This window comes from Bombina bombina, chromosome 5, assembly GCF_027579735.1.
Source record: "Bombina bombina isolate aBomBom1 chromosome 5, aBomBom1.pri, whole genome shotgun sequence".
NCBI lineage: Eukaryota > Metazoa > Chordata > Amphibia > Anura > Bombinatoridae > Bombina > Bombina bombina.
The window spans coordinates 1,062,639,063-1,062,656,159 of NC_069503.1; the positions used below are offsets into that span (position 1 = coordinate 1,062,639,063).

Here is a 17,097-nt window from a genome sequence, read left to right on the forward strand (position 1 = left end):
TAAAGGCTATGGAGATTTTTAATTTTACAACCTGCTTCCAAACTTTACCACCTCAATAGAAACTAGATATATGGCTTTTTCATGCATTCTCACAATCAAGGCCTAGTTTATCTTGAGGCGGTAAAGTTTGTAAACTGGTGGTAAAAACAATTATCTCCATTAAGTCTATGGAGAATTATTATGTTAACATCAGTTTCCAAACTTTACCACCTCAATAGAAACTAGGCCAGTGAACCAAAAAGTTGTTCATATTTATGTCAAAACCCACAATCACCCTCAATATCTTCTGGAAATACAATATATGCACTTATGAGAACCTTCACAGTTCTCTTTATAATATATTTTACACATAAAAGATATACCTCAAACATTACTTAGTTTCCATTGAGGTAGTAAAGTTGAGAAACTGGTTGAAAAAACATTGATCTCCATTATAGTCTATGGAGACTTTTTATATTACCACCAGTTTTCAAACGTTACCAAATCAATGGAAACTAGGCTATTAGGTATGTTTATTATTTTATTTTTATACTGAAATTGATTTGAAGACCTTCTCATTTTTATCACAGATGTCATTGATTAGTGCAGATAATTTGAAGCTTTTTAATTATTAATTTATCATCCATTTTCAAGCGGTAGACAAATGGTCTATTTTAATGTGGCTTTAAACACCGATATGCAGTCATAATTTATTTACTGTGTACTGAATTCATAACCTCGAGCATAATTATATTAGTAAATATCTATTGAAAATGTCTAAACAATAAAATGCATCCATAATTGAACATAAAACGTAAAATTCCAAAATTACTGTAATAATGATTTTAGTCCATATTATAGACCAATAACTACTATTCAAAACATATATGATCACTGCAAATTTTAATATCTCAATAGGAACTAGGACTCAAAAAGCATATTTTTCCTCTTTTATAGTTTCCATTGAGGTGGTATTGTTTGGAAACTGGTGGCAACATACAAATTCTCCATAGACGTTGGCCTAGTTTCCATTAAGGTGGTAAACTTTGGAAACTGGGGGTAACATAAAAATTATCTATAGACTTTAATGGAGTTGGATGTTTTTAGCAGCAGTTTCCAAACTTTACCACCTCAATGGAAACTAGGCCTTACATTGGTTAAACAACAAAAGCCTGTTTTCAGGGGCGTATTATGGCCTAGGCCAACAAGGCCATTGCCTAGGGCAGCAGATTTGGGAGGGGCAGCACATTTGCCCTATCGTCTCTCTAAAATCCAACACACAGTACAGTAAGCAATAAAGTGCAGGCTTTTACAGAGAAGACAAAGCACGTCCACTGATTAAGGTCGCTCTTCACAGGCAGTGCTTCTTAAAAACGTTGCTTCATTTAGAGCCGCCGGCATTTTTGCAGTGGAAGCGTTCTTGGTGAGAAACGTTCCCGTGGATATGCTTACAAGGTGAGGCTGGAGGAGAAGACCTTGTGCCGATATGCTGCCTCCTCTTGTCAGCTGTGGTGGGTCTGAGAGCGCAGTGCTTATTGCAGGTCTCTGTGCACTGCTTAGATAGCGCCTTGAGACCCTCAGGGTTGATTAGTTTGCGCTCTATAAGTACCCAATAGATAGATAGATAGATAGATAGATAGATAGATAGATAGATAGATAGATAGATAGATAGATAGATAGACAGATAGATAGATAGACAGGCAGATCAGCTTGTGATGTCTAATCATAAACTCTAATAGCTAGCTTTCTCTGCATTCATGAACTCACAGAGTAAATAGTAAACGGACACTTAAAAAGTTTCATTACTTGAATGATGGTAATTACTGTATGTTGTTGCATGTGAAGGGCAGTGATTGTTTAAAAGTGTATTCTTCTTTCCCTCCCTTCCTCTTCTCTCTCTTCTTTTCCCAAAAAAATATTAAGGCGGAAAAGGCCAAAAACCTTTGGGGGGGGCAGCAGAATTTTGAGTGCCTAGGGCAGCACAAAACCTAAATACACCACTGCCTGTTTTGTAATATAATGGTAAATTGTGGAAACTGGTGATAAAAACATTTATCTCCATTAAAGTCTAGAGAGATTTTTTTTATGTAACAACCAGTTTCCAAACTTTAACACCTCACTGGAAACTAGGCCAAAATTAGTTTCATAATTAAAATAGAGCATGCAATTTTAAACCACGTTTCAATGTACTTCTATTATCTAATTTGCTTTATTCTCTTGGTATCCTTTGTTAAAAAGCATATAGGTAGGTTCAGAAGCGGCATTCTACTACTGGGAGCTTGGTGCTTATTGGTGGCTGTACATATATGCTTCTTGTTATTGACTCGCCTGATTTGTTCAGCTAACTCACAGTAAACTTCAATAAAGGATAGCAAGAGAATGAAGCAAATTTGATTATAGAAGTAAATTGGAAAGTTGTTTAAAATTGTATGGTCTATCTAAATCATGAAAGAAAAATGTTAGGTTTCATGTCCCTTTCTTTGTGTTTGTGAATAATTGCAACTTGTATACAAAGGGGATATAGAAATTGTAAGTGTATAGACAATATGCAAATTTATCTACATCTCTAAATATTTTGAAATATACGCGTTTGGATTTTAATTGCAAATATTACTTTTAGATATAATGGGATGTTAATTCATTAATATAGTGTGAGAAAAGCTCTCTTGGGAACTGAACCACCAGATCGCGCCTGAAATGTTTAAGACAGATTTTGACTTGAAAAGGGTTAACTGGAGTAATTAAAGGGACAGTCAACCCAAATTTTTTATTGTTTAAAAAGATAGATAATCCCTTTATAACCCATTCCCCAGTTTTGCATAACCAACATGGTAATATTAATATACTTTTAACCTATTTGATTATATTGTATCTAAGCCTCTTTTGACAGCCTCCTGATTACATGGCTATTTATTAATTATCTATTGACTTGCATTTTAGCGAATTAGTGCAGTGTCTGCCACAAGCCATGGGCGTGAGTACAATTTTATCTATATGGCCACATGAACTAGCAGTCTCCTGTTGTGAAAAGCTAATAAAAAAGCATGTGATAAGAAGCTGTCTTTAGTGGCTTGGAAACAGGCAGAAATTTTGAGGTATAAAGGTTATAAATTATATTAATATAACAATGTTGGTTGTGCAAGGCTGGGGAATGGGTAGAAAAAGGCGTTATCTATCTATTTAAACAATAACAATTTTGGTGTCTCTTTGAGTTTTACACCTCTGTGATCCTATTTAAATGAGGTGTTACATAGTAAGGGGCATCTAGCTTGAATTTTATTTTATTTGAAGCCTTGAAAATATAATAAACATAATGTTATGGAAACGTAATCTTATGCTCCATTGGCCTTTGTATTTAATTTAAGAAATTAATCCAGCAGCAGACGCAGTACAGACGCAGTACAGAATACATTACTATAAGGACCTAGTTTTAAAATAAGTCATTTTTACAGAACACAAAGTAGCTGATACAAAACTAGTTGGAGCCAGTGACAAACATCTGCTGGGTGGTAAAATCGATGCTGTCTGTTTTCTCACTTGTATGTAATCCCGCCATGTTCAAAGCTCTGGATAAGGTTTTATTTAACAAAAGATAACTGGGGCCATAAATGTAATAGTTATAGTAATAAATTATTAACATTACTTACACAAAAGATCTCCTTACTATTATTACACAACTTTATGTGCTTAACCCAAGAAGAAGAATTTAGTTAGATAATATTCCTGTTATCACAGATCAATATACAGAGGCAGGAAATGATGACAAAGGGAGGGGAACACTCTGCCTTGTCACCTGTTCTAAGTCATCAAGAAAAAAAAGGTCCTGTAGATTTATTTTTGTATTCAAATAATTATTAATTATTCTACTAATATTTTCAATTTTAGAAATGACAAAATATGGCAATATTGTTAAAAGAAATCATGTAATAGAAATGTTGGCTAGTGAATCTGCAATGCTCTAGCAAACTACATTGTATCTAATGTTCATATATTTTAAGACTGATTTTAAAGGGATATTAAACACTAAAAACATTTCATGAAGAGTCCTCAAATTATGGGTGCCACCAGTTTGGAACCTAGGTTTTACTGCAGTTATAAGAAGGAGAGTTACTGCACATGTGCAAACAGGTCAGCACTGGAATGCAGTGAAAGCTAGATTTAAACATGGCGGCACCCATGACTACAGGGAGGCGCGGAATAACTTCAAAACTATATAGCACTGCGGAATCTGTTGGCGTTCTACAAATAACCGATAATAATAATAACAATAATAATAATACTATGCTTATTTAATGTATTTAGTAGGGATGTGCATTCAGATCCTTCTGGAGATTGTAATATTAAATGTTTCATTATGTACAGTAAACAAAAAATTGGAATATGCATTTATTATTTATTTTGTCCCCCTTTATTAATTTAAAGGGATAGAAAGCTCCTTATAAAATGTCACAATAGTAAATTCATATAGCTCAAATCATATTTTTAATATAAAAAAATGGAATACACTCATCACAATTTTAATGTATGATATCATTGAAGTACTCTGGAATTTAATAAATGTTAATGATACAATTAATTAAAATAATATACAGTAGTTCATTTCTCACATCATGAATTATACTGGCCTAGGTTATAAAGGGGAGAACAAAATGATTAGCACTATTACGTTTTAACATTTGAGCGCAATCAATAGCGCTTCTATCTTTGCACTCATATTACTAGTAGAACACAACATTTCTCTTTCATGATCCAGATAGAGTATGCAATTTTAAACAATTTTTTAAATTTACTTTTATTATCAAATTGTCTTTGTTTACTTGATATCTTGTGTTGAACAGCAGGGAGGTATGCTCTGGAGTGGGCATATGTCTGGAGCACTATACGGCAGCAGTTTTGCAAAAATGATAATTATTTGCAAGAGCACTATGTGGCAGCACTTTTTCCTGCCATTTAGTGCTCCAGACACCAACCAAGGTATCTCTTCAACAAAGAATATCATGGGAACGAAGCAAATTTGATAATAGAAGTTAATTGGAAACTTTTTAAAAATGATATGTTCTGTCTGAATCACAAAAGAAAACGTTTGGGTTTCATGCCCCTTTAACTCAGCACTTGTAATACAAGAACAGTGAGGGAGCTTATAGTGCGAATATAGGGAGAGGTAAAAAACGTTTCGGCCACATTAAGATGCTTTGGTTAAAATATTTAACATCCTCTTATAATACCATATTGTGATAACTCTCCCTGAGCTATCCATTGCGCTCCACGTCAGGGGCGGAACTAGCATTGGTGCAGCAGGTGCAGTGTCACCAGGTCCCAAGGGGGGGGGGGGGGCAATAAAAGCCAGCATATACATAGGCGTATGCAGAATGTGTACAATGCAGAGGAGCCTTTTATTAGTGCAAGTTGCTGGTCCATCTATCTAGCCTCAAACTCATTATATTGAGTAGAACGTATTTTATTACTTTTGCTTTTTATTGAGTTATCTTTAGGGGGCCCCAAACAATCTTGCACCAGGGCCCTCTGTTGAGTAGGTCCGCTACTGCTCCACGTCTAGCCCAAATCTAGCCAAATCTTATCTAGCCCACTATTGGTTAAATGAAAAAAATCTGTATTCAAACACATTAAGTGGTCATTATTTATATGGAATTATCCATCAGGTTTAACTTTGACATTGAAAAGCTTGTTTCTTGTATTTTTTTAAGAGTTCAACCACATTTTCTTGTTATATTACACATACAACTTAGGCTAATTTTCTAATTCAAACGGCAGCTATTCATATGGACAGAAAAGGAATCCAGATATCACCCGAGTTTGTATATGGTGCTTTCACATGGTTTTCTAATGGCTGAAATGAGTGCTGCATCATTACACTGTACATCAGTATTTGTATAAATACATTTCATCAGCATAAATCTCCTGAATTACATTTAAAAATGCCAATCTACAAACCATATATGAACAATAAACAGTTAATATCAGTTACAAATTAGTTCTGGCTGTTATCACTCAGTACATACTTTGAACCTAGCACAAGAATATCGGGAAATTCCACACTTTTTTTTATCAGGCTGTAAATACGGCACAATTCATAAAAATGGGAAGCATTAAGCCTATTCAGCAGTTTGTCATATTATATGTTTGAAAAATGCTCCTAGCAAATATAATTTTTCCCTTGGATTTCTGGCATGTTGTTCTTTACTAAAGCAAAAAACATTCCTGTCTTTTACCAACTGAACTTTTTATTTTGAAAGAAATATAAACATAATAACTTCATGTATTTCACTTCATAAACATATCTGTATTAGAATAAAATAAACATAAAGATAAATGTAAGGTCAAACGAACTGCTTGTTCTAGCATTTAGAATTTCGATTACTCTTAGAGCAAAAATAGATAATATGGTAACATACTGCAAAACATTTTTTAGGTGTACTGAAAATATTTGTAGTCAAAAGATGAGTTAAGCAGTAAAGTACAATTAATATATAATTCTGTGATATCTTATGGTATTTTATAGGTACTTTATATAAACAGAAATAAAGTTTTACATTTAGTGTAAAGTGTACTCCATAAAACACCATAAAATTCTAGAAAGTCTAGTCACTTTATTACACTTAATCACTCACAGACACATTAATTTTGGTCAAACATTTCAACACAATTAAAACATTGCTTTCCATTGCGTTTCGTCAAACAATTTCTTGATATAGACAGTTGTGTGCATAGCTTTGCCAACGTTTTTGGATAAAACCACCTTCCATGCTGATTAGTAGCTATTTACATAAATATACAGCATCACTCAGAAACCAAAGCGTATAGTACTAATTTGAAATGGTCAATTGTTTAAAATTAAATTCCAACCCACTTAGATGAAGTTTTACTTTATTATTATTATTACTAATTTCATTATACTTTATTTATATAGCGCACCAACATATTTCACAGGGCTATAAACATAGGTATAATATGCAAAGGTAGCATTAATAAGAGGCAAATTGGTAAAGGCTATTGTTAAAGATCACCTTGCATGAAGGTGACCTACAGGACAGCTGCGCTCGTAGGCTAACATGCTAAGGGGGTCAGGGGATGACAAAAGAGGTGAGGAACTGAGGCAAGTAGATGTTAGTGTACATTGTATGCATCCATGAACAGAAGAGTCTTTAAGGAGTGCTTGACATGTTGAAGGCTTGAGGATAGTCTTCTTGAGCAAGTTGAGATTTCCACACAATAGGGGCCAATCTGGAGAAATCATGTAGATTGGGATGTGAGGAGGCAGCAAGAGGAGAAGAGAAGATTCTTAAGAGCAGACCGAAGGGGGTAGGAGGGAGAGTATCTGGAGAAAAGATTTGAGATATAGGGTGAATAGTGTTACTAAGAGCCTTGAATGGTAGGGTTATTTTCTTGTATTTTATTTTGGATTCTAGAGGAAGCCAGTGAAGGGATTGGGTAAGAGGTGCAGCAGATGAGAAGCAACATGTGAGGAAACACAGAAAATACAGCCGGGCAAAGCATTCATTATGGATTGTAAAGGAGATAGAATAAAGCTATCAACAGTTAGAGAAAGTTGGGGGGGGGGTTATATTTTGGAACAAGGGGGTAAAGGAGCTCAGTTTTAGAGAGATTGAGCTCAAGGTAGTGAGAAGACATCTGGACAAAAAATTTGAAAGGCAGTTAATGACACAAGATAGCAAGGAAAGGGATAGGTCTGGCGCAGTGAGGTAGATTTGGATGTCATCAGCATACAAATGATACTGAAACCCATGAGACTTTATTACAGAACCTAAGGTATAGATTGAGAAGAGAAGGGGACCCAACAGAAGTCGAAAACTGGCAGAGGATGCTCTAGAGAAGGATACACTAAACTTACAGTTAGAGATATAGGAGAACCATGACAGGGCTGTGCTGCAAATTCCAATGGATTGGAGGGTTTGGAGCAAGATAGGGTGGTCAACAGTATCAAAGGCTGCAGACAGATTGAGAAAGATTAACAGAGAGAAATGGCCTTTAGATTTCGCTGTAAGCCTGTAAACAGGTAATTAGTAACCTTAATGCTTGCAGTCTCTGTGGCGTGTTGGGGGCAATATCCGAATTGCAGTGGAACTAGGAGGGAGTTTTTTTGTGGGAACATTTTACATACTTTTTCCAGTATTTTTGAGGCAAAAGGGAGTTGTGAAATTGGAGAGTGAGGCTGGATCAAGAGAAGGTTTTTTGAGTATAGCTGTGAGTAGTGCATATTTAAGGGATGAGGGAAATACCTGTAAATCAGAGCTGATTGAGACATTAAAGTTATGTGTGCGGATTGGAGAGAGGGAGGTAAACAGTTATGAGGGGATGGGTTTGAGTGGACAGGTAGTGAGGTGGGAGGATAATATAAGGGTAGACACTTCATCCTCAATAACAGGGGCAAAAGAGCAGAATTTGTGGCTATGTGGGTGTTGGACATTTGCAAATGGTTGAGTTTATTTAATTTCTTATAGAACCTATTTTGTTTTTGAAGTGGCTTGAGCTGTGAGAGAAGTGGTAATAGGAGGTGGGGATGTGCGGATTATGCCATATTTCTTAACTTAAACTTTAAAAATTCTAGCCATGCCAGTAAAATAATTTCTGAGTAGCAACTCTCCATGTGAATTAATTAAAACACTTGGTGACTAGTTGCTTGTATTCCTGTCTCTGGGCTATGCCATTACATCCAGTTACATAAGCATTATCCCCTCACCCAATGCCACACAAAAAGTATTAGGGTTAAAGGGACAGTTTACCCAAAAATGTTCCCCCCTTAATTTGTGCCCAATGATCAATTTTTCCTGCTGGAGTGTATTAAATTGTTTACAAGTAGCTCATTTACACTTATTTCCACATTTGAAATAGCTGTTTTAGCCTGTGGTATCCGCAGCTATACTTAAAGTTTCTGGACTTAAGTCCGGGCTATTGACAGGCTATGTAAACACAGCCAGCAGAAGAAATTACACTCCCGGTGGGGTGTAGAAGAGATAACTAATGATAATATTTCATTGTTCTCTCTAAGTATTGGGGTTTGGTTTACATACAGATATAAGATAAGGAAGCAAGTGTGTGTAGGCAAAGTGATAACATAATGAGATCTCATTTTACCTGCAAACTCAACCCATAGGCTGTGGCTTCAAAGCACAAAACCAGCAATTTCATATACACAAATAAACCTGAATATGCAATTTCTCTTAAATTTTATCCTCTGCAGCTGGTATTTCAAGTAATTGGAAATACATTAAGGGAAAACAATTTTACAGTTTACTGTCCCTTTAAGTTTAATAACATGGTCTCTTTTGTTCATACTGTACTACTAGATTCTACATGAAAAGAACAATAGGACTGATATAAAGCATCTATAGATTTGTTCCAACACAGCAGCCCACTACAGGAAATAATTAAACATTAAAAGGACAGTCTACACCAGAATTTTTATTGTTTTAAAAGATAGATAATCCCTTTATTACTCATTCCCCAGTTTTGCATAACCAACACAGTTATATTAATATACTTTTAACCTCTGTGATTATCTTGTATCTAAGCCTCTGCAAACTGCCCCTTTATTTCAGTTCTTTTGACAGACTTGCAGTTTAGCCAATCAGTGCCTGCTCCCAGATAACTTCACGTGCATGAGCACAGTGTTATCTATATGAAAAACATGAACTAACACCCTCTAGTGGTGAAAAACTGTTAAAATGCATTCTGAAAAGAGGTGACCTTCAAGGTCTAAGAAATTAGCATATGAACCTCCTAGGTTAAGCTTTCAACTAAGAATACCAAGAGAACAAAGCAAAATTGGTGATAAAAGTAAATTGGAAAATTGTTTAAAATTACATGCCCTATCTGAATCATGAAAGTTTATTTTGGACTAGACTGTCCCTTTAATTAATACTGAATCATGGTGGTGGATAATTTGCTAAGGGAGTTATTCAGAAGCCATCTACAGTTTTATTTTTTATTTGAAAGTTTGTTCTTCTCAATAAAGAATCCACTCTGAATATGCATAACTTAATTTTGATATGGATTAATACTTCCCACATCATGATATGAACTGTCTTAAAGAGATATCATAGTGGTAAATATGCTTTGTATATTAAACCACAGTAGAAAAAAATGCCTTCTTTAAAAGGGACAGTAAACACCTTGTAAATACAAGGCATTATTGTTGACTTGCTATACAATCACATATCAGAAAAGTCTAAAATGTTTTAAAGCAAAATAACACCTTGTTTGGTGCATTAGTTACTCCACTCACGTACTTGCCTTATTTGGAGAAGCCAATCTGGGCTTGGGTTTGTAGACAACAATGCTAGCCACGTTCATAAGGTTAGTATAATTTAATTGTTTTGCAGTTGCTATCAGTTAAGGTCAATTAGGGAATGTTATGTAGCAGGGTTAGCCTTGAAAAATCAGCAAAGTGCATATCCGCCTCTGAGAATTTGAAAATCTACAATTTTCAGAGCTAAATTATAATGAAAGTATAATGCAAACGTGTTTTATTATGCATAACTAAACATTTTATATAAGAAATTCATTAAAAATAAAAATAATAAAAATTTCATTTATTTGAGAAGCTGATAGGTGCCTGTAAATAAATAGTATGCATGCACCAATCAGCTTCTCCAGAAGTTCCAAAATCCACACAAGGGGCTTTTAAAGATGATGATCTTGGACTTAATTTAAAAGGAGGTATTTTTGAAAGATGTGAAACTTGCTAAAAAAAATAACCTATGGGTAAATTGCCACAGAATAATTACCATCATAATGTCATTTTACTATTAGCAGTGTGAATATACATTGATTTTTTGTTTAAATTTAGCTTGTTTAAATAAACTATAATACTCACAGACATTTAAACATAGATATAGGGTATAGGAGTTGGAAAAAAGTAAAACCATTTTTTTTCAGAAAATCATAAACAAACATGCAAATTCCAGTGCAGTTCTAATGCAGGGTGTAGGGTTGGGCAAATGTTTACAACATTCAAAAAAATTAAACGATTGTTTGTTTCAAATTTCGAATGTTTGTACAACATTCTAACATTCGTTTAATGTAATAGTGTTTCTAATGATTTCTTTAAATGTAATATTCAATTCAAATTTTTCTAATAATTCGATTCGAATTATGCAATATTCGAATTAGAAAAATTCTAATTGATATATTTGTAATAGTATTTCTAATGCTCTCTTTACATTTAATATTCAAAATAGAAATATTCGAATAGATATATTTGTATCTATTTAATAAATTCCCTACCACATAAACTATTGAACTTCTGAATAGCATTTGTTAAATCGAATGTTACATTAAAAATTTGAATGTGGATGTTCAATCTAATTATGACCATTTGAAAACAAAAGTAACATTAAAAAACTGGAAATAGCATTCGATTACTGAATTCTAATGGATTTTCCTTCTTATCCACATTCATATGTCCAAAACGAACGTCCACAGGATTATTCGTTTTACCAACCGAATTACACTCGCACATTCGCCTACCTCTACAGGAAAGAACATGCACATAAACCTCAAATACGCTTTAAAGCTTCCTTGGATTGTGAGTGCTAGCTTCTGACCCTTGCTTAATTCAAGAAATGTAAACTTTTACTTTGAAATGTTTTCTTTTTTTAAAGGGACATAAAATGCAATGAATAAATAAATAAATGCATTAGAGGTTTTTGTTATTACTGCACTGTGTTTGCAAATGACATTGTGTTGAATTCTTGCAAAGGGAATAAAAATATAAAGTCAGTTTCTGAGCAGCAATGTTCTTCTGGGAGCTAGCTAAACGCATCTGGTGAGCCAATGACAAAAGGCATATGTGTGTAGCCACTAATCACCAGCTAGCTCCCAGTAGTGCATTAATGCTCCTGAGCATACCTAGGTATACTCTTCAACAAAGCATATCAAGAAAACAAATTAAAGTTAATAATAGTAAACTAAAACGTCATTAAATGTCATGTTTAATATTGATTGGGATGTACCTTTAATTAGGGCCTCATCTATCTTTGAGAAGGAGATGCAATGTGATATACTGCTCTATAAAACATGTATGTACTCATATTTGGAAAAATACTACACTATGTGAAGCCTTACAAGTTTGCTTTATATAATGAACCCTACAAAGAACACCATTTTCTGGATTAAGTGGGCATTGAAAAAAGTTGCCTTAAAATAGAGACTGTATATCACTGCAGGATATATCTTGCATTTACTGTAGTAGCGAGGATGTATAGATATGATAAATTAATGCATGATAAATACCATGACCCTTGCGTAAACTTTATATTGTATATATAAAGTTTTATTATATTAGTTTAAAGGGTTCTTAAAGGATCACTAAAGAGAGTTTGCATAAATAAATAAATAAAATGCAAAATTACTTAGTTTGAATTTCAAATGAGTAATAGATTTTTTCTGACAAATATTGAAGCTAGTTACACTTTCCTTCCAAATGCATCATGTGACAGCCATCAGACAATCACAAAATGCATATACGTATATACAGTGAATTTTGCACATGCTCAGTAGGATCTGGTGCCTCAGAAAGTGTGCATATAAAAATATTGTGCACATTTAGATAATGAAAGTGAATTGGAAAGTTGTTTAAAATTGTATGCTCTGGGGGCGTGACTAAGCCGCAGACATGACCAGACGCATAACTCCATAGCTCTGACTCCAACCTGAAGAACCAGAGTTTTTTTTCTAATCATATCTCCAGCTTTCGGCATTATAATCCTGCCTACTTCACAGGGAGTCAATCCTGGTTCCAGAGATGCTACTTTTACAGTAACTGCATCAAGCAGAAGGCATGATTCAGGTCGTCTAAGAAAGACTGCTGTGGCCCACCTCACAGTACCATCTACCCCCCCTCTCCTGGTTTGAGGGCTAACTGGGCAGAGCGGTATTCATTTCTTGAAATCTACTAAAGGGTGAAGCAATTCTTAAGCGGATACTATCCTCATCACCTGCACATGGAGGAAGACTTTGCTATACAGGTACGAGCACTACTAGAGGACCTAGAGTATCGGATGTGTAGGGGCTTTGAAGATCTCTCTAATATAGTAAGGGCCATTAGAGAGGAAGGACCTCATGGCGCAATCAAGATGGCTGATAGCAAGAGAGATGTCCTGCCACATGAAACGGCTACCACCAGTGATTGCTATGCCACTCCCAAGGCAGATCCCACGCTAGAGATAAGGGAACTATCGATGCAGCAGGGAATAATTCTCTTAACTGGAGAGCCAGTGTCCCCCTGTACCCAGCTCAGACCCTGTGCCTCCACTATATCTTCAGTCTTGCATATGGAGATCCTTCCGACCGAAACCCATATTGGAGCGGCTGGTCACCGGGTGCGGGAAGAGATTCAGATTAGTGAAGGGAGGAACATGGAACAGGCGCCTGATGCGCAGAGGGAGAGAAGAAACGCTCAGGGTCACATTAGAAGAGCGGAAGCTTTCACATCCACAAAATACGGAGCACATCTCCCCTTACATCTCTCTCTCTGCCTTTCAGCCAAGAGATTCTGCCTGACATATGGCTGCCCTACAATTTGTCTGGCACAATTTGTCTGGCTCCCTCCCCTGCCATATTTCCACCTTTGCTCAGTCACTAAAGAGAGGGGTCGGCTGACTGTCTTTCCACTATTAACTATTTATTATGAGGTATTTGGTTACCCTCCAGTTGAGGACATCTTGTACTAGCATAAATAGTACCCTGTTTTAACCTCATATTAAATTGGAACTGCAGACTCTTTATATGTTTCTTCCTAATAAGGTTTTTGTTTTTTTTTGGTTATGAATATGATTTTCCATATGTTTCTACCTATCCTTTAATACACGCTCCAAAGCTCCTGTAACTGCCCAGATAGTCATTTATAGATTACTAACAAGGAATATACCATGGTTTACATACCCTAGACTTACCTAATGTATTTACTGTGTCTGCCAATTGAATCTTACTTCCTACAATTTGATCCATATTAGAAGGGTCTATATCTTATACTGTAATGCCGATGCATTTTTTTTGTATGCTTACTCTCTTTCATACAACCATATACGCTAATACCGCTAGCCATTCTATTAGTACAATGTGTTCTTTACAATTTTAGTAAGTTATATATATTAACCTTCTGCCTCCTAACTCATGGTATCAACTGTCAAACAGTCACTTACTGCCCAATATACTGTAACACTTTCTCTAACAGTCTATTCAGGGGGATCTAACTACACGCATGTTGAGGATTTATTATACTAAGAGAAACTACCCCGGTTCACATATATTAGTCATGTGCAAATGAATAAAAAAAATAATTCTACTAACAGAATTCTTATATGTACCAATATTACTTGCCATATTCCCAGTACAAGGTTTTTTTTTTTTAATTTGTTTTTGTTCTTTTTTTTTCCTTTTCTTGTTGTTCCTCCTCAAGCCATACTTATCAGCCCTCTACTCCTAATTATTTACTGCCCTACGTAAAACATTAAATTATTGACCCCTATAAATAAGGTGAGGACATCCTCTTATTAGGCTATAGGTTTCTATAGATCCTCCTTTAATCACTGAAGAATACACCTAGATCTTATGAACCCACCCTGTAGATTTAATTTCAGATATCAAATGTCAATGTACTAGCCCTCTATCTATTTCACATTAAACCTTAGTTGCTAACCCACCCCTTTTATTTAAAATACAGGTCCATAAGTGACCACCCCAAATGCCATTCTTCCTCTGGATTACATTTGCTTTATCAGGTCCAAGAGTGACCATATGTGTCAATTGAGGAAACAACTGAAGAACATAATAGAAAATAGAGGTTCCTAATGTCTACCTAATATAATACTATGTTGTAATTTAATGTATATGATTAACTATGGTTAATATGAAACTCCTGCCATTCTTGTTTTGTGGTAGTCCATAACTGTTGTATTTTCCAGCACAACCTCAATAAAAAAATTATTTAAAAAAAATAAAATAAAAAATAAATGTTATGCTCTATCTGAATCATGAATAGATCTTGACTGTCCCTTTAAAGAAAAATGCCCTTGTCTTTAACGTCTTGGTACGTAATAAATTGAAGTCAAGCATTTATAGCCACTTGAACCAAGAATTATCTATATATATGAGTGGTAAGTCTGTGGTTTTTAGTTATTTCTGTATAAGCTTTAACATGTGGAAATTCATATAATATTAACTATCTGTAGTGGGATTTGAACCAGCAAACGTCTCATTTTTAATCTGGTGTGCATACTCAGAGGGAATCAAAAAAGATCCAATGATGTGGTACTGACCCAATACTGAAAGCAGATCATGTATATTTAAGTGTTTGTTGCTCTGTGTCTATTTAAAAAAAGAAAAGAAAACAAATTGCTTTTTAAAAAAAAAAAAATTCTAGACATCTATATATAAATATAGCAAAGTAAGTACAGAATATACAGAATTGCTTTTTTTGTTGGTTTATTAACGTCCTTTTAAGGGTGCTTAACTTGTGGAAAGATATTGTTATACTTGAATAAAAGACAGCATTAAGTAGAAAGATAGATAGATATCATTTTAATATTTTTTTTATAATTCTTAGTTAGATTGTTTTATTTTGTGCCACTGGCTAATTTTATCTAGGCTCACAATTGTATAATTGTATAATAATTGTGTAACAGATATTGCTTATAATAATCACAAGCGTATTAATATCTCATAATGGTATAATTATGATGTCTCATGTGATATGACCATGTCAAATTTCTAGAAATAACATAACAAATAGATATATTCACAGATATATTCCATGCATATAAGGGAGGAATATTTTCCGAAGTTATATATTGTATCAGGTAAATTAATCAGATCAGAAAATAGTTCAGTTATATGTACAATTTTGATGCTTTTTAACCAATGAGGAAACAAAAACGTTTCCAAACAGTACGTTAATCTATATTACATTCTTAAAGGGACAGTAAACTTTAAACTTTCAAAAGTAGGATAGAACATTTAATTTTCAAAACTTCTATTCTATGATACTATTTCCTTTGTTCTCTTGGTTATTTTTTTTAACGAGAAAACCTAGGTAGGCTCATGAGTGTGCACGTGTCTTTAGTACCCTATTGTAGCAAAGTTTACAATATATTATATTGCTAAAAACATTGTTGCAAACACTGCTGCCAAAGAGTACTAAAGACTTTTGAATGCTCCTGAGCTCCTATGAGCCTACCTACATTTACTCTCTAACAAAGGCTATTAAGAGAACAAAGCGAATTTGAAAATACAGGTAAATTGGAAAAAAAAATTGCATGCTATTGCAAGATATGTTTGTTTGTTTTTTTAATATGAATTCAGTTACAGATCTACAATAAAATATCCATGTTTAGCAAATATTGAAGTTCAGGAAACACTTTTACGACGCACCAAATCTACCAATACAATTTCAAAAAAGGTTCAATAATTCATGTGTCATAGCAAAAAAAGAAGCCATTTAAATCCTTTTCTTACTTACATGAAAGTTGCCCATGGTGATTTATCTTCTGTGCTGCAGACAAAGTTATTTGCTCTTCTGTCTGCGATGAATTTTTACAATCCAGTTTTATGAGATCACTGAGATTAATGAATAACTTCGTGATCATCACGTTAAAAATGTCATTATTCAAATCGTGTTGCATCTCAGGATATGAGCTATTTTTAGATGATCTTACTGAAACTGATATCAAGTAGTAGGATATGTTCAAAAGAGACATTAACCTCAAAGTTTAATTTCCTATTATGATTAGTGAAAATATATTAATGTGTGCTTGTTTATGTAAAGTCTTTTCAATTTAAAAGACATCACAAAATGTAACCACCAAAATGTTATTATGGGTTATATTTTAATGTAGTGGCAAAGTTTATTAATATGCTTGGTAAAGAACTCCTTATTTAAATAATTATATTAATAATTGTAAATTTGTTTTGGACTATTTGGCCTTTATAAAATGTTTTCCTCTTGTAGAATCCTTTTATATCATGAAAAAAATATCTCCCCAACTTTAGGGTGACCATATTGCCGCTTTAAAAAGGGACACATAAGAAAAAAAACATATGTCAGGGTTCTTATACAAAACATTTCTTTAAACAGCCCTG

The 17,097-nt window shown here is 34.3% G+C and overlaps 1 protein-coding gene across 1 annotated transcript in view; it reads right to left on the bottom strand.

Annotated features, from left to right (window-relative positions):
* Positions 1-16,522, bottom strand: part of ANXA13 (annexin A13) — a 103,992-nt gene extending 87,470 nt beyond the window's left edge. Inside the window, exon 1 of the mRNA XM_053713205.1 lies at positions 16,478-16,522. Within this exon, the coding sequence (XP_053569180.1) occupies positions 16,478-16,492 (15 nt within the window). The 5' untranslated portion in view covers positions 16,493-16,522. The remainder of the gene's footprint in view (positions 1-16,477) is intronic.
* Positions 16,523-17,097: the final 575 nt, after the last annotated feature.